The sequence below is a fragment of the Diplotaxodon limnothrissa genome, unplaced genomic scaffold, assembly GCF_057381915.1.
Source record: "Diplotaxodon limnothrissa isolate DT_005_m unplaced genomic scaffold, D_limnothrissa_male_GT1.1 unmapped_scaffold_1, whole genome shotgun sequence".
In the NCBI taxonomy this organism is placed as follows: domain Eukaryota; kingdom Metazoa; phylum Chordata; class Actinopteri; order Cichliformes; family Cichlidae; genus Diplotaxodon; species Diplotaxodon limnothrissa.
In genome coordinates, this window is record NW_028188555.1 from 2176160 (window position 1) to 2195273 (window position 19114).

Consider the following 19114-nt stretch of genomic DNA (forward strand, 5'->3'; position numbering starts at 1 on the left):
GTGGTGATATTTGAACTACTACTTAAATTTTACATTTATTCTCACGGTTCCCAGGCGTGATTGGCTGTACAGATGGCACTCACATTCCAATCATTGCTCCTTCAGTAAATGAAGGAGACTATGTGAACAGGAAGTCTTTCCACAGCATTAATGTACAGGTACATAGTTCCCTGTAGCATGTCAAACTAACAAATTATTTCATTATAGTAATGGATGCTAATTTGTGTTCTCTGCACTGTGAAGATCATATGTGATGCTGCCAACATTATCACAAATGTGGAAGCCAAGTGGCCAGGCTCTGTGAGTGGTGGTGGTGGAGGACCTCCACCTGTTTTTCGGGCCTCCGCTTTTTTTTCTAGTGGCCATAACGGGTCACATTTGAGCATACAGAGTAAGCAAATATGTACTTGTAATGCTCAGATAATTTCAATAAGTGCTCACAGAGGGGAAATTAATGTAGCCTCTAACTGCAATTGATTTACATGGGACAAACAGACCAAGCACTATGGCTCATAATACAATTACACCTTACCTGTTTGGACTATATTTTTATATTTCATTTTTACTTGCTGCCAGGAACGTTTGGGGCCTGTTGGGTTGCACCTGCGCTCACATCACATCACAAAATAAAATGTATGAAATAAAAAATAAAATAATATATAATAAAATAACGTGTTAAATGGGTGGAAATCCCTAGATCAATATTTAAATTAACACTCACGCATTGACTCTGTTGGCTATGTTTTGCCATGCATGCTCCCTTTCTTTTGCAGCTGAGGCTGTGTTACTTTTTTTCCGCGGAATTTGCATGTTATCGGCATATGCTGCCATCGGCCTCAAGCGCTGTAAGATACATTGACCGCGCCTTCTTTCCCTCCGTCTCCATGGTGACTCGCTTAATCTGTGCTCCACTAATCAGGGCTTTATGTATCCTCGTGCGCGCGCTTAATTTGGGGTTAAAGCAACTCCGCGTTGACTGAACTAATTGTTATCAGCCTTTCTGAAACAGAATATTCCGAGTTGGACAGTTCGGGGTTACTCAACCCTGAGTATCGTTTTTCACTCTGAGTTTTCTAAACTGGCTTCCTGAAATAGGGCCCAGCACTGACTGGGAGAGGCTTTGAACAGATGACATACTCAGATCAATTCAACACTTTAGACTTTAAAAATGCACAAGCGTCTTTCAAAAACCCATTTATTTAATCTATCATCATTGATATTATTATGTACAGTTAGAATGTACTGTTCATCTCCCTTAAATAAACAGGCAGCCTTAAAGTGTGAAATAGTCACTTGTCTACTGTCTCAGTGGCTGATAGTGCCCCACAGGCCTCAATGTCAGCTCGAAGCCATTATGTTTCAATTGTTTAATGATAAACAGATTTTGAATGAAAGCCAGGAAACTTCGCTAGCACAAAAAAGTGCCTATTCTTTCTTCCCATATGGTTCAGTCATATTACCGTCATTTCCCCCTAAGCTGTTCCCAAAGACACCAGGTTAATACTTGAAAAGGCTGCAGCGATACACAAAAATATCATCAATATTCTGTTTACTTGGTGACAACGTCGCTTTTAGCCTTCAATCAGAAAGCCTGACGTTGGCTAGTTAAGCATCGGGCTAACGTTTAACGCTTTCACTTGAGGGAAGTAACTCGTATTACTGCTACTGCTGTGTAATCTTGGTTCAATTCACAGCATATTCTACAAGTTACCCTGCAATAACTAACTGTTAGAATAGCGCCACCGTATTGTATCGCACTGAGTGCACTTCAATCCTTTATCCCGCGAGTTTGCTAGCTAGCAAAATAATAATACCAATTTTAAACAAATAACATGTGTAACGTACACACTCGAGAAAATTATTTACTAGTACTTACGCAAACTCCCCCGTTGTGAAAACGTACAAATCCTTCTTGTATTTTTCGTTTTCCAGCAAACACTCATTAAAACGGCCTCCAGGCACATTAGCGCACTCACCCCCGACTGATCAGGGAGGGGGTGGGGGGTCACACACTGAAACAGACTAACGTGCAGAGGTACAGCCCAGGCAGACAAATGTTGCTTTTAGACTTTGCGACTCGTTTTATTTCTCTATCTGATAAGAAAACTATTCAATCAGATAGTTCTTTGTGGTGAATGAAATACGGTTACAGTTTCAAGAAGTTTTAAGCACCAAATCCGAAATCCAAGCACTGCAATATTAAAATCCAATTCAATTTCTTGTTTGCTCCGAAATCTACGACATGACTATATACAGAAAAGCTTGACATGGTATGCAAAAAAAAAATCCCGAAGACAATACAAATACAAATACATGAACAAAAAATGTTTTAACTGTCAGTTATGTCATTTTAAAATTTTCCAAAACTAACATTTTCTTTGATTGACTGATATTGAATTGATTAGGGTCAAGTTTAGTGTGAACAATATTACACAAACAAGCACGTGTGTGCGCATGCGCACATATTAGAATCCCTTCGATCGCTTCTCATATGTGCGCATGCACACATATTAGAATCGCTTCGATCGCTTCTCATATGTGCGCATGCGCACATATTAGAATCGCTTCGATCGCTTGTGACGTGATAACTTTGCTTTGATCCTTTCTGACGTCATAACTTTGCTTTGATCCAAAACCTATAAATAGAAGCGCTCACCTGTTACTTTATGCTTAACGGACGTTGACCTGCAGCAACTAAAACCCTTTTGAGAAGTTTTGAGAGCAATTTATGAGAGAAACCAAAACAAGTTCAGTTTTGTTTCTCACCAATTCACAGCGCAAACAGACACATTACACCATGTCAGCCAACCCATCCTTCGGCTCAGATGAGCTTGGAATATCTAAAGGGACCATTTTGGGAGATCACCACATGGTGGAGGCTTTCCTTGGAGAAGGAAGCTTTGGTGTTGTAACCAGATGTCGCGATACAAAAAACAACAAAACTGTTGCTGTTAAAGTCAACAAGAGCGACCCTGAAATTCTGCTCCAGGCAAAACTGGAAATTTTCATCCTGGAGCAGCTACGACGCTTGGATCCAGACAGGTGCAACATTGTGGAATGGAACGGCTATTTCCTCGATGGAGAGCGCATTTGCTTGAATTTCGAACTCCTCGACCAAAGCCTGTCAGACTACATAGGGGACCGGAATAACCGAGGTCTCCCAATGAGAGAAATCAGGCCAATTTTGCATCAGCTCGTAAATGCTCTATTCCACCTGGGTTCTGTGGGAATAGTGCATGCTGACCTCAAACCTGTCAACATCATGGTTGTGAACCGCAGTGAGTCTCAAGTCAGAGTCAAACTTATAGACTTTGGCATCGCATGTAACACCTCTGCAGTGATTCCTGGTGACTGTGTGGGGACAATTGGTTATTGTGCACCTGAGATTATGCTTGGCACTCCATATGATGAAGCAATTGACATGTGGTCTCTAGGGCTGGTAGCTGTGGAGCTTGCTACAGGGGTGCCTCTCTATCCTGGGGAAGACGATTATGACGTTTTGAAATTCATAATTGAAACCCAGGGTCAGCTACCAGATAATCTCCTAGAGTCTGGCTTGTACACTGACAGCTATTTCATCGAGGATAACCACAAGGAACAGCGCTGGACATTTAAGACCCCAGAACAATTTCAATACGAGACAGATTATCGATCCAAGGAAACTCGATCGATAAAACTTAAGTGTCTCGATGACCTCGAACAACTGCTGAAAGTTAGGCGAGGACCGGAAAATGGCCAAACATTATTTGTAAGGCTAATCAAAGAAATGTTGGCCTTGGATGCAAATCAGCGCATAACACCCTCGGAGGTTCTGAAGCATCCCTTTTTCCACCCTGGCCTCTCAAGGACAACCCCCTGCACTGACATGAATAGTACAGGGGGAGAACTCCTTGTGCTCTCTCAGCAGCCTTCAAGCTGGAAAAGTCATGGATCACAAAAATTCAGCTGCAGTTTCCAAAACTCAGTTGAATTTCCTCAAAAAGGAGACATCAACACCTCAGCCAACCCATCTGCCTCTGAAGATGATCTTCAAATAACGGAAGGGACCATTTTAGGAGATCACCACGTGGTAGAGGCCTTCCTTGGAGAAGGAGGCTTTGGTTTGGTAACCAGATGTCGCGATACAAAAAATAACAAAACTGTTGCTATTAAAGTCAACAAGAGCGACCCTGAAATTCTGCTCCAGGCAAAACTGGAAATTTTCATCCTGGAGCAGCTACGATGCTTGGATCCAGACAGGTGCAACATTGTGGAATGGAACGGCTATTTCCTCGATGGAGAGCGCATTTGCTTGAATTTCGAACTCCTCGACCAAAGCCTGTGGGACTACATTGGGGACCGGAATAACCGAGGTCTCCCAATGAGAGAACTCAGGCCAATTTTGCATCAGCTTGCAAATGCTCTGTTCCACCTGGGTTCTGTGGGAATAGTGCATGCTGACCTCAAACCTGGAAACATCATGGTTGTGAACCACAGTGAGTCTCCCGTCAAAGTCAAACTCATAGACTTTGGCCTCGCATGTCCTGCTTCTGCAGTGATTCCTGGTGACCGTGTGGGGACAATTGGTTATTGTGCACCTGAGCTTATGCTTGGCATTCCATACCACGAAGCAATCGACATGTGGTCTCTGGGGCTGGTAGCTGTGGAGCTTGCTACAGGGGTGCCTCTCTATCCTGGGGAAGACGATTATGATGTTTTAAAATTCATAATTGAAACCCAGGGTCAGCTACCAGATCATCTCCTAGAGTCTGGCCTGTACACTGACTGCTACTTCATCGAGGATAACTACAACAAACAGCGCTGGACATTTAAGACCCAAGAACAATTTCAATACGAGACACATTATCGATCTAAAGAAACTCGATATATAAAACTTAAGTGTCTCGATGACCTCGAACAACTGCTAAAGGTTAGGCGAGGACCAGAAAATGGCCAAACATTATTTGTAAGGCTAATCAAAGAAATGTTGGCCTTGGATGCAAATCAGCGCATAACACCCTTGGAGGTTCTGAAGCATCCCTTTTTCCACCCTGGCCTCTCAAGGAGAACCCCCTGCACTGACATGAATAGTACAGGGGGAGAACTCCTTGTGCTCTCTCAGCAGCAATCATCGTTTGGGTGGCCAGAATTCTAGGGGAGCTAGAAATTCTTGTGGAAAAAAAGCCCAAAACAATAACATCAACAAAAAAAAGCAATGAATGTGGTCTTAAACTTGGGCACAATTTGGCTTGAAATCCATCAACTAATCTCTCAATATTCAAAGCGGAGCAGCAGACAACTTACCATCACATCAGTCCTTCAATCAGACCTACAACAAACGTCTTCCTTCTCTCACCCCAACCGGTCGCAGCAGATGGCCGCCCCGACCTGAGCCTGGTTCTGCCGGAGGTTTCTTCCTGTAAAAAGGGAGTTTTTCCTTCCCACTGTCGCCAAAGTGCTTGCTCATAGGGGGTCATATGATTGTTGGGTTCTCTGTATGTATTATTGTAGGGTCTACCTTACAATAATACATACAGCCTTGAAGTGACTGGTGATGTGATTTGCTGCTGAATCAATTCGGAACTAATTGGAAATCTGGATATTAATTAAATAAACCTGCTTTGAGCATCAATTAATTGTTCTTTGAAATTCTTTATAAATATATAAATATAGTGCCACTCTTCTACTGTTTAAATTGCAACTGTTTAAAACTGACTAATTTATTCATACACTTGAGCATAAACACACGCACAGTAAATGGCCTGTATTTGTACAGCGCTTTACTTAGTGCCCAAGGACCCCAAAGAGCTTTACACTACATTCAGTCATTCACACATTCACACACACATTCACACACTGGTGATGGCAGCTACATTGTAGCCACAGCTGCCCTGGGGCGCACTGACAGAACATTGCAGAACCTTCAGCACCTCGTATGAAAAATATTTGACTGTGTGTATGCTTTTAGCGCTGTTTGGATTTGAGAAAATCTAAAATAAATTGAAATTTGTCTTTAGAAGTTGTTTTATACATTTCAGTGCTATATTATGCATACAATAGGACATCTATTTAGATTTACATCTTCCACAGAAAAAACTGCACATTACTGAAACTTAGTATACTGGACTTTGTTGTTGTCCCACACAGGTTCAATTTCGAGTGGTAGATGGCTCAGTGCTCAGTCAACCAAGATTTTATGATAGTGGGCACAATGAGATAGATAAGCTGCTTGTAAACAGTACTTTTATGCTCTCTTTTTCCATTTGGATAAGAAAGAAAGAACCAGGAAACAAAGGCAAACAAATAATCTCTGCCTTTATCCCAGATTCACATTATAGGAACAGCTGCTCAATGACCACTGTAGTCTTTGCTTACTGCACTTTTATCTACATCTATGCAAAGTGATCCACTACACCTACTTTTACAGTTAAATCGTTTTATGAGCACTCATGCCATTTTAATCTGAGTTTCTACTCAAATACAATCAGTAAAGAAAAACACAGTCTGTGACGTTTGTTTTGAAGGAAAAGGTATTCCCTGCAAATGTTTATCTGTGTGAGACTATTCAGAAAACAGTAATTTTCAGCTACTGTATAGCTCTGTGTAAATAATCATTCTGTACATTCGATAATCTTTAATCCTACAACTGTTTACAACTTGCATAGTTCCCATTTCTGTATAGCTGTATATCCCAGATTCTGTAAAGTTATTTATTTCATATTCTGTATACTTTTTCATATTTATATCCTGTTCATATCCTGTACATAGCTTGTACTCACTACAGCCTGTACATACTTATAGTTATAGAATATTCACAACATACTTCATACCGTGTACATTATAACATACCATAATAGACCCATTTCTGTAATATACTCACATATCTATATTATTGCTAATATATATTGTAATATATCTATATCACTAAAGAACTTCTGGATGGATGCAAACTGCATTTCGTTGCCCTGTACCTGTGCATGTGCAATGACAATAAAGTTGAATTCTATTCTATTCTATTCTATTTTGTTTTATAGGTGAGACACTTGGCCTCTTTTTTCCTTGTTCTACGTTTGTCTTTTGTCCGATTACTCTGGAACACAAGATGGAAAACTGATATTCTCATGTTAAAAATATAGAAAAAGGATTTTATCACCCATAAATGTTAACTTCTCATGCCTCTTAGCACAAGCAGAAGCGCCCTCTGCAGTTTGTGTGTGGAAGTGCAAAAGCTTACAGCACCTGGTATTCCCAGGCGGTCTCCCATCCAAGTACTGACCAGGCCCGACCCTGCTTAGCTTCCGAGATCAGACGAGATCGGGCGTGTTCAGGGTGGTATGGCCGTAAGCGAAAGCAAAGCTGTGAAAAAGACCTTTTATTGGTGGCAAATGTCTCACAGTTTGATCTATATTATTGTGCTAAACTTCATATGTTACAGCGACAACATGCAAACCTTCGTTATTAACTGCAGCTTCAAATTGAGCTGCAAATGCTTTTCCCGCAGTAACATCACGATAAGAAGACATGTTCGTTGATTACAGCACAGTGTTAAAGTGACAGAGAGCACACGGTGTGTTGGGTCGATTTGGAAGTCCAACATTTTTGTCGTTTGGACATTTTAACTTAAATATAGAAAACAAAAACGTAAGCGTGTATGTGTCATTACAGCATGTATAAAAACGCCGTTTCTGAGCTGACCTTTCGCTTGCGGCCATACCACCCTGAACGCCCCCGATCTCGTCTGATCTCGGAAGCTAAGCAGGGTCGGGCCTGGTCAGTACTTGGATGGGAGACCGCCTGGGAATACCAGGTGCCGTAAGCTTTTGCACTTCCACACACAAACTGCAGAGGGCGCTACTGTTTAGTAAGAAACTTCATGACCTCTCTTCTAATTTTTTGCTTGTGTACCGTTAAAAAATTAAAACAACAATCATCTCTGCAGCTTATTGGAGACACCTTTGTGATTCTGTTGTAGAGCAGAGCAGAGGCAGACATTTGATACACCCGGGGCTTAGCCCTAAAGGGTAGTATGCATCTGGGACTTGGGGGGTGGGGTGGGGTGGGGTGGGGGGGGGGAAGAAATGACTGAAAGATTAATTGGCTCTGTTTTGAGTTCATATTCATATAGGGAAAAATATATCACATGTGCAGGACACCTTAAAGTAGTTTTTTAATTAAGCAGCAAGGCAGAACAAAGTCGGGGCTGTATCAAGACACAGGGACTAAACCCCAATTCAACCAGACCCAGAACTGATCCGGAATTAAAACAGGACTACAACAGTTCAGAAGCAGGACTACTTAGGATTTAACCAAGACAGAACCAGAATCAGAGCTAGATGATAGTAGCACTAAAAATCATCATAGACCTGCACTACACTTATTTTTTAATTCTACCAAAGTCCACTATTTAGATTGAGAAAAGTTTAGATAATTATTCAGCCTTGTTGTGCAAACAAGCCTGCAAAACGTAATAAATATAGAATTTGAAAAATAACAAACCTAAAAAGAAACACTAGGTACGAGATACATGAGGACCTATGATACGCTGATACTTTTGGTAAACAACCATTTGACTAACATGTGTGTCTCACCTGCTCTTGTTCATCTCTGTTCTGTCCTCTCTCTCTCCCTCTTTGTGCTGACAATCAAACCAAACACCAACATCATCAAATATACAGTTGAAACCAGATATTTACAAACTCTTCAGATAAAAACAAAAACACTTTTTTAATTGTAACATCAAATCAGACTAAATGTTTATTTTTTATGTTGATAAATATAAAAAACATATTTGTTAACTTTAAGAGTAAAGAGAGAAACTGTCTGTATTTCTTAATTGTAAATGGCACCAAATTGTATTCAAACTGAGCCACACTTATGGAGCTCCACAGTTCTTTTCCAGGTGTTTTGGTTGACATCTCTTGATTTTCCCATGTCAAAGAAACAGGCTCTGTGTTTTGCCTTATATGCATCCACAGGTGTGCCACCAACCTATCAGAAGCTTCTTCAGCTCAGAATGGAATCGTCTGGAGTTTTCTTATTAATTAACAATAAACTTAGTGTATATGTGCTCCTAAATTTGGTGAAAGTGATAAAAAAAGAGACAGCTCTCTCTCTTTAACTAATTCAAAAGATATTTCAATATTTATTTATGCAAAACAAAACAAGTTTACTCTAAATTGATGTTGTACAGTAAAAAAATGTTCTTGTGTTTTCCATAAAGTGTATGTAAATATCTGGTTTCAACTGTGAATATACTGCTGTGTATTGAAATTCCTTTTGTTTTGCATAGAAATATACTGAACAACATACAAAGCATAATATATAAAATAACATCTACCAGAGTTTTTCTTTGAAAGAAGCTCCTTATGTCCAGTCTTGTATATCAGTGCATAACTGAAACCGATTTATTTAGCCGTGGAGGGAAACAACTGAAAATATGAAATAAACACACATGTAAGCTGAGACTCTCTAAAGAAACAGCATTGTTGTTGTTCGGCTTTTCATTTCACCTTTTGTTGATTCACTTGAAGAGCAAGTAACGTAATATGGGTCAAGTGATCAGTTTGATATCAATCTTTTGTGATGCACCGTCATATTTACATTATTTGTACAGTACGAATGATTTCCTTTGGAACCTGGTCAAACTTCAGTTCTCTGTCTGCCTCGCTGCGCTTCTCCAACAGCGCACTCGCAGGCAGCAGCTGCCCCGCCCCCTCGCTCAGTGCCTGAGCTGGGATCATACCAATATTAAGGGGAAAAGTTCACAGCAAATGTCTTTAGTGGCAGGAAGGATCGATTCTTCACCAATAGTGAATGACTTTTTAGCCTTAGCAATACGGTTAGCCACCAAGTATGATGCTCTCAGTGCACTTGTATTTGTTGTTGTGGAGGCCCTCAGTAATGGCTTCTGTCCCTGTTGTTCCTGCTTTTTTCTTTTAAACTAGTCCAAAGGCTTGTTTTTTAATGTCGGGTGCTTGGTCTCCAAGTGACGAAGCAGTTTTGAAGGCTTCATTGCCTCATTGGAGAGCTGGTCTCCACATATATTATGCAGAGCGGGCTTGGTGCATGGGAATCACTTGTTGCAATATATCCACTTGTTGTCTGTTAAATGCAGCTTTCTTTTTCTTAGTAGTTGTCATAGACTCTTCTTCTGTCTCCTCACTGGGCCTTTTTTCCTTTGCAAAGAAACCCTCCAAAGACATCTGTTTTTTACTAATTTTGCTAGTTTGTGGGTTTAATATTAACTAATGTATCTTGACATGCGTCAAGAGTCAGTCATAGACTGAAGTAACTGAGAGAATTCAGTCTTTTTCCAAATAAAACACTGTTCAGAGTCGGATAATAAATAAAACGGACATAATGTAAGTTATTTATTTTTTCTGTGCGGTACGAGCTTCAACTCTCTTGACCCGGTACCAAACGACTCAAGGCCTGGTACCGGTCCGTGGCCCGGGGGTTGGGGACCGCTGCTATAGACTACAGTGTACGCTCTACACCTACTTACTGGTTTTTGTTGCACCAGTCTGCATCTCCCAATTACTTTGTGTGTTTCGCTTACAGCTCCGCACCACCCAGGCGGCAAAAAATGTGCATGTTCTTTGTGATCTCGTAACCAATGCCCTCTGCCGTCAAAGTCGAGAATTAGTTAATGGGCATCATGTGACTAGTGGAAGCCAGATCCTTTTATTTAGCAAAATTGGGGTTATTAGTTAAATGTTATTGTTGAGGGGCACAGACAGCACATGTACACAGATTAAAAAATAGTAATGCCTCAAGAACAGGGCTCTTGGGACGTCCAAGAGGAAAGGGGCAAATGCTCAAGCCCCCTCCGTTATGGCAACGACGTTTAGACGTTTAGAAAAGTCTTAGAAATGAATCGCATGCCAAAATGAAAACAAAAAAATTGGATGACATTAAAAACAAAAGAAACAAGAGACAGGGCGCTGAATAAGAACTTGTCAGCTTGTGAGTCTTGTAACTGGTGATGCTCCAAATGTTAAAAAATAAATATATAAAAACCAACAAACACCAAAAAGTGACTTTTATTATATGCTTATTCTGTGATCAGATAAAAAATATTTTATTAGAAGCAAGCTGGATCTAAGAGATTATTTCTACACAGCATCCTACAGTCAGTACAATTAATATGTCGGTATTGGTGGGATGAATATAAAATTCCCTCATCAGAAGGAAATAATAGTTTTATGTTATTTCATGTAACGTGTGAAGAAATACAGGTTGATCACATGTTAAAAAATGTATATACGTATTGCTAAGACAGACTCAAATAAAAACTTATAATGAAGAAGACGTTTCCAGCGACGTTTAGTTAGAGCTGATGATAAATGTTGCTCTTTTGTTATCTCAGAAATGTATATTTGTGGGTACAGAAGTAGATCGCATGGGGATTTTTCCTATAGTTGCATTATTGGATTCAAAGGTCATTTCATCACCACAATAGTGCACAGGTAACTTTCCTTCACATTTGACCACAACTATTCTGTTAGTGAGAAGTGTGCCTTTATACTGACACTTGGGTTTCGTGGCTCCATTGTTCTTTAGGTCACATCTAACAATGCGAAACTTTGCTACACTCTTTGTCGTGCCATTCGTCTGATCATATCTTCCTTGACCGTTACAAATGGCTTTGACCTGTTTGTAATCACTGAGGATGAATGTGTTAACATCCTTACATTTGTTTCGATCAGCATATATTTTCTTTTTTTTTCATTTCTGTATCACATTTTTTCACGCTCATCTTGGCATCTACATGCTGTCGTCTAAACTTTTCATAATTTGTTTCATTCAGTCGCTTCTCAATTCGGTTGGGTTGAAGATTGGCTGGTTTTGAGAGTCCAGTAACAAAGGGCAGCACAAGCAGCAAACAGGTAAACATGATCCTCATTGTTTCCTGGAGAGAGAAAAACAGGAACATTTTCCAGATCAAGAATTTAATGCAACAAAAGCGTCATCACTGTAGTGGCAGAAGTAAGTATTTGATCCCCTGCTGAATTTGTAAATTTGTTCCCTTATGAAGAAATGAACAGTCTCTATTTTTTGTGGATGTTTTATTTTACTGGAGAGAGACATGAACACCAACAGAAAAAAAACACAATACATGATTTCTTTTCACTGATTTGCATATAATTGAGTGAAGTAAGTTTTTGATCCTCGACAACCCAACAAGCGTTCTGTGGCATGAACTGAGCCCACTTTGTTTGGAGGAAGAGAAATGCTGAGTGTAACCCACAGAACATCATCCCCACTGTCAAGCACAGAAGTGGAAACATTATACTGTGGGGCTGTTTTTCTGCCAAGGATACAAGACGACTTCACCACACTGAGGCGGCCAGTAGATGGAGCCATGTACTGCAAAATCTTGGACAAGAACCACTTTCTCTCAGGCAGAAGACTGAAGATGTGTCATCGATGGGTCTTCCAGCATGACAATGGCCTAAAACATACCACTGATGCAACAAAGGTGTGGCTAAAGAAGAAGCACAAGGACATGGAGTGGAGCTAAGGCAGTCTCCAAACCTCAGTCCTGAAGAAAATCTGTGGAGGGAGCTGAAGCTTAAAGTTACCAAACAGCAGCAAAGAAATCTAAAGAATTTAGAGAGTTTGTGGAAGGAGGAGTGGAAAAAAATCCCTCCTGAGATGTGAGCAAACCCAGTGACCAACTACAAGAAACATATTACCGCAGTGCTAGGCAATAAAGGTTTCTCCACCAAGTACTAAGTTGTGTTTGAGATCAAATACTTACTTCACTCAGTGACATATAAATCAATTCATTTATTTTAGCAAATACATTTTTTATTCAATTTTGGTTGATATTCTGTCTCATTACATCAAAATGAAAATACTTAAAAAAAAAAATTAGAGACTGATTATTTAATATAAGTGAACAAACTTACAAACTCAGCAGAGGATCAAATGATTATTTCCCCCCAGATAATAGCTTCTTTTTATGACCAGCTTTTCTCTTTTTTGTCTTTTTGAAAAGTTGCTGGCCAACAAAGTTTTATTCATTTATTCAAAATAAAAAATAAAAATAATAATAATTAAAAAAAGTTTTATTCATAGATGTTTTTTGCATTAGATAAATTTGCAAACTGAACTCCACGCTTCCAGAACCTCTCAGTTTGTTCTTGTTTCTTTATTGACTTATATAGAAACCCACATAAGTTTGTTTAACTTATGTAACAAATGAATAAAGCAACTAAATTTAAGTAAAAGGATAATTTTAGTATTTCTGATCCATTCTTTACAGAATTTTTTCAAATCATTTTCAAACATTCAGATTTGTCTTTTATTTTCTTGTTAAACCTCGTAAACGGTGAACTAAAAACCCTGGAATATGGTTTGAAACGTTGATATTTTAGTCTGAAAAGGAGCATGTTTCGCTTTCTGGAAGCGTTTATGTTGAAACTGGAGCACTAATCAGTACTTCTCCACACCTGTGGTGCACGCGCTGCGCAGACCCCGTCGGGTATGCGCTGCAGAGCATGCGCGCCAGAGGAGGGGGCTGACTTACTTGAGCAGGAAGCGCGGACTGAGAGACAAGTCGAAAAGAAAAGACGGAAGATCGCTGATGAGGAAAAGCAGAAAGAAATAATTTAACTGAGCTTGAAATGAAACAAGAGCTAGCGAATCTCTGCTGGACAGGTAATTACCGCTGTTTGGTTTAATATTCTATTTTAAACAGTGTAACTATGAACTAAGACGAATACGGATCATATATTTTCATACAGTTATGTTCCAGGTTGATGTTTGCGTGTCTTCACTGTAAAGACCGCAGGTTATTGGAGAGTGCCTGAAAGGAATATATGCGCCAAGGATCATTTAAAAAATAATAATTAAAGTAAATGAAACTAACTAAAAACATGTGTCATTACTTTCTTATTCCTTTTAATGATGACTTTTAAAATCATTAAATGATAAAATAAAATAAAAATAAAAAATCAATATCAATATAACAGCTTCCAAAAATTCAATATCAAAACCAGTCTAATTTTTACTTTAGTAAATATTTTGAAACTTTTCAGAGAGCCACGGAGGACATGTTGAACAATAATATTGTGTAATTTTTAAAAGTATTACTTGATTTTTTTAAAACAGGAAATTGTAATCATTTACATACATTTGGTAGCATGTAGACATTATGAAGGGGCTGCTTTACCTAATAATTTTTTACATTCACAAGATTAAACTTGACTTTTTTCACGAAGACACAAATAAAATTGTGGAGTTTGCTGGTAAGACCTTATAATCTTAGAAATATTTGAATATGCCTGCATAGCAGCTCATTTGTGGTGATCGTGGCTCAAGAGTTGGGAGTTCGCCTTGTAATCTGAAAGTTGGCGGTTCGAGCCCCGGCTCGGACAGTCTCGGTTGTTGTGTCCTTGGGCAAGACACTTCACCTACTGGTGTTGGCTAGAAGGGTCGATGGCGCGATATGGCAGCCTCGCTTCTGTCAGTCTGCCCCAAGGCAGCTGTGGCTACAACTGTAGCTGCCTCCACCAGTGTGTGAATGACTGGGTGTATAAAGCGCTTTGGGGTCCCTAGGGGGGACTAGTAAAAGCGCTATACAAATACAGGCCATTTACCATGTGACAGAAGTTTTTATGTAAAGTAGTGGAAATTAACAACAAGTCATTTAAATAAATTTGATGATTTTTTTAACTCTCAGTTGATGAGTTCATGAGTAGGGCAGGGTATCGTCACTGATTTCTAGAATCGATTCGCTTCCAATTCACAAGGTACCGAATCAGTTCGATCCACGATTCGATTCGATTTGAATCTGGGAAATTTGGACAGTCAGAAATATTATAATTCAGATCAGTACAGTACATTTTATTGTATCTATAAAAAGGAAGCTGACACACACAAGACGTTATCAGAGGTGTGAGCGTCACAGCAGATGCCTTTGTGTCAAAGTAGCTGAAGATAAAACACAGAAAAACATGAAGGTGGTTTTACTGTTCTGGGATTTTATAAAAATATTCTGCAGTACATCAAAAATGAAAGAAAACCATTAATCAACATATGAACGTTACCTCTGACATTACCGCGGTTTTATTAGAGACACGGCTAAGCGTTTTGCATTTTGCATAATTTTAAAAAGTTTACATTTGTTTAGTATTGAACGGCAGAAATTGGGTTTTCTTTTCGGAAGTAAGTAAAACAGCAGCTGACAGCCTGTAAACAACGGTAGACTTCTGTGTAACAAGCAAGACAACAGACAGACAGAGAGAGAGAGCTGTGCATCGTGGTGGAAGCAAAACAGCAAAAGTCAGAGTGAATTCATGACGATGTTTATGTGAAGCGTAGTTTGCTGCTTCGTTTGCTGCTGGTTCAGTCAATGTTGTTTGGAGAGAGATAAAACTAACAGCTTTATGATCAGCGCAAAAAGGGCGTGAACACAAAGCGCGGACCCGCCGACAAATCAGAATCAGCGAGCTGTCGGCTTTCAGCCCCGACTGTGAGAAAGGCGACATCTAACTGATTCTGATCCGCGCTGTGTGTTTACATCTTTGTGCAGAATCCGTGTTCCTGCTCTCATTTACTGTCTTAGCTGTTTGGTGGTTGTTGAAAGTTTGTGATCTTTCACCAGAGATTCTGGCATTTTGGGCAAAATAAATTTATATTAAAAAAAATCAATTCAGGATTTTAATGGATTGATTTCACGTTATCCAAGCCAGAATCGATTTTAATCGATAAATCGATTATAAAAACCCACCCCTATTCATGAGGTGTATCTAAAGACAACTTCTCTACTTGCATCCACACATTGAACCTTACAGAGGGAAACGGTCATTGCACTCAGTCATGACAACATTCTTGCTAAATATAATTATTTATATTATAAAGATATGAAACTTTTAAGCAAACTTTTCCAAATGAGGACACTTACCGTACTTTTTGCTTTACTGATCAGTGGTTGGTAGATTAACCTGCAGGAGTTCAGGCACGAGTCAGTCGTCTGGAACAGCGGATGGTGAAGATGTCTTCAGTAAATGAAATGCTCTAAAGGGGGAATTAAAATTGAACATTATTTGAACATAAATAAAAAAAGATAGGCCTCTGCCTGTGCATGCACATTTCTTATGCACGATATTCATGGTCACAGAACCCAGATGATGCATGTTTTAAAGCCTATATCTGGTTAGTGAATGTGAGTATAAGTGTGGCAGGAGATCGAGTTATTCAAAATAAACATGCTGTCTATAAAAGATTTTAAATATACAAATAAAAAGTTCTTACCAAACGAGGAGTCAAGATGAGCAGAGACCAGGTCTAGTGCAGCTCAGCTGTTATTAAATTCTACCTGAGCAGGTTGGAGCTCATTTGTGTCACAGACAAGTAAAACTTTGGGGGCTTCAGCTTTTAAACATTTCAGCAGCCCCACCTTAAATGAACTAGCCTCAGTGTCTACATCACCAGCCCACCAGTTAGCACTGCTCTGTTTGTGGTTCAGAACATGCTGCAAACATGATGTGAGGACCAGTGACCACAGCTGCAGATGCAGGTTGTCTTTCATAGCTCGCGTTACAACAATTGCAGCTATTTTTTTTTTCAATTCAATAAACCACATGTTTTAAAAATAAGTAAATTAAAAAAATATTGACATTTGTGAAAAAAGTGCAGAAACGGCCTTTTGGCTTAGTTTTTGTTAAGTAAATAATGGCACGGTGTAATATATCACGTGTTGTTATTCCCCTGATGTTGTATACACCTAATTTTAAAGTGGGCACTAAGACTCTATTGTAGAGTCTGACAGCAGCTGGAAAGATATCTGAAATTTCTCCTCGCACACTGTTGTTGCAGCAGCGTGTCACTGTAGGAGCTGCTCAGTGCTGCTAGGATGACCTGCATGTGGTGGGAGGTGGGTTTTTGTTTTATTTTTAATATCCTGTCCTATCTGCCAGCTTTTGCAATCAGAATTGTGACCTGAATGCATTGTGGTGCAGAACACATTTTGCTTTTGCAAGATCAGCTACTTAGAATCTCTATAGGCTCCTCTTGTTCATGTGACTATGTTATCTGTTTATTTATTCATTTCTATTTCAGTTATTACACTGGTATAGTATGACTATGTCACCTGCAGCCTCCATCAGTACCAGTTACCTGAGACCACACATCTCAGCGACGTGTGCGTGCCCATCCCAGCAGGGGAAAGAGGGAAGCCCCAGCTGTCCCAGCAGAACACACCATAAAAGATGATTGATGTCACCCCAGAGTCATAGACGGTCTTCAGAAACTCCAAAACAATTGAATCTAGGCTTCTAGGTGTCCATCAGGTGTGATGTCAGAGCCACCAGCCTGCAGCTGTTGTTCATTTACATCTGCCTAATTGATCATTTATCCTCAGCACACTTTTCAGTTCCCTTGCCTGAAACTGGACAACATGTAAAGTCTAAATTCAAACAAAGGTTGGGGAAACCTGCACTGAGCTGAGACAGAAGAAGTCTGAAGTCGAACTCGGATGAGTGACAGAGCGTTCCTGCTACTGAAAACTCTACGTCCAGATGAACAAAATGAACTTTTCGGGACAGGTCCCCAGATGTTTTCTCTTCTCAGAATCCTCTTCACAGATCGTATCTCTTTTATCTGACACACAGTCATGTGGAAAAGAGTGTTTTCATAGGAATCTATAGAGTATTCTGAAAAACTAAGCACTGTACATGAGTGAGTAGCTTGCAGAGCCACCTTTTAGCAGCAGTAGTGTCACCAAATTGTTTCTGTATGACTCTTAGTCTGTCACACGGTTGTGCAGGACTTTTGGCTGACGTTTCTTTACATTGTTTCGTCAGTTCATTGAGGTTTGTGGTATTGTTTATGTAAAGCCCTCTTAAGTTCCCAGCACTGTTTTTCAGGTTGAGGTGTGGACTGTGACCTGGTCATTGCAACACCTTGATTCTGTTGTAGCTCTGCTAATTTGCTTGGGATCTTTGTCCTGCTGCATTACCAAAACTCAGTTTTGACTGTAGACTACTTGGTATACAAGGGAATTCATGGAAAACTCAATGACTGCAAGGGCCCAGGTTCTGTAGCTGCAAGACAAGCTCAAATCATCACCCCTTCACCACCATGCTAACAGCTGGTATGCGGTGTTTGTGCTGTTATGCTTTGCAAATTTGCTACTAAACTTGCAGCCATGCTGTCATGCTGTTTTTAGAGAGCAGAGACTGTCTCCTTGCAACCCTTCCAAACAAGCCACACTTATTCAAACTTTTTCTAATTGTCATGGCCTTTAACATTTAACTTGCTAACTGAGGCCTGTAGAGTCTGAGATGTAGCTTGTGGATTTTTGAGCTTTTTCTGAGAACTGCACAGTTTGACCCTGGGGTGAATTTTCTGGGTCATCCGTTCCTGGGAACATTATGACATTGTGTTAACAAACACCTGAATACTCCAGACCAGCAAACTGACAAAATGTTTGCTTTTATAGAGCTGCTCACATATGCTGATGAGCAATTATTCAAATGCAGTGGATTAGCAGCATCTGGCTGTTAATCACCTTCTAATTTGCATTGAAGCAATAAAGGTGCTTTCTGAATAATATGAGCTGTCTGGTGTGGTATTCATATTTAAAGTGAATAATCAGAATCAGATTACTTTAATAATCCCTAAGGAAATTATGTGGATTACAGTTGCTCCAAGTGTGTGTGTCTGTCTGTCTGTCTGTCTGTCTGTCTGTCTGTCTGTCTACGAATCACACATATCAAGAGGTGAGGGGAAATGTGTGTGACTGACATTTACAGTTATTCTCAGTCGCTTTGGTGCGTTTCTCAGAACACCATTAACATTTGCACAGCAGTTAGTGCATTTCCCAAAACAATTAGTGCAAACTGCAAAACCTAGTGGATAGCCTGCAAAAGCACGTCACATGCACAGAATTGATTATCCATACCTCAAAAGCAAGTATCCATGTCAATGAAACTGTCAGTGCCATCAGAATGAAAAGTCTTGACACCATCTTTATGAACAAGATAGTCAAATGGCATTGTCATGTTTCCACTATGACAGTTTATAATTTCAGTGTTTCCCATTGCAAAAACAATTGGTGACACCTGAAAATGCTGACGACAGCACTATGGCCTACCTGTACAGCCATCTGAAATGTGCAGTAAAG

The 19114-nt window shown here is 39.8% G+C and overlaps 1 protein-coding gene and 2 non-coding genes across 3 annotated transcripts; 2 read left to right on the forward strand and 1 right to left on the reverse strand.

Moving 5' to 3' along the window:
• The first annotated feature begins 2797 nt into the window (after positions 1 to 2797).
• On the forward strand, positions 2798 to 5134 carry LOC146607096 (uncharacterized). Its single transcript, XM_085349160.1, has one exon. It carries the CDS (start codon positions 2798 to 2800, stop codon positions 5132 to 5134), a length of 2337 nt encoding a protein of 778 aa, XP_085205286.1.
• Positions 5135 to 7206: 2072 nt separating this feature from the next.
• LOC146607097 (5S ribosomal RNA) lies at positions 7207 to 7325 on the reverse strand. The gene has a single exon (XR_014905359.1). It is a non-coding gene; the product is annotated as a 5S ribosomal RNA (ribosomal RNA).
• Positions 7326 to 7679: 354 nt separating this feature from the next.
• On the forward strand, positions 7680 to 7798 carry LOC146607098 (5S ribosomal RNA). Its single transcript, XR_014905366.1, has one exon. It is a non-coding gene; the product is annotated as a 5S ribosomal RNA (ribosomal RNA).
• The last annotated feature ends 11316 nt before the right edge of the window (positions 7799 to 19114 follow it).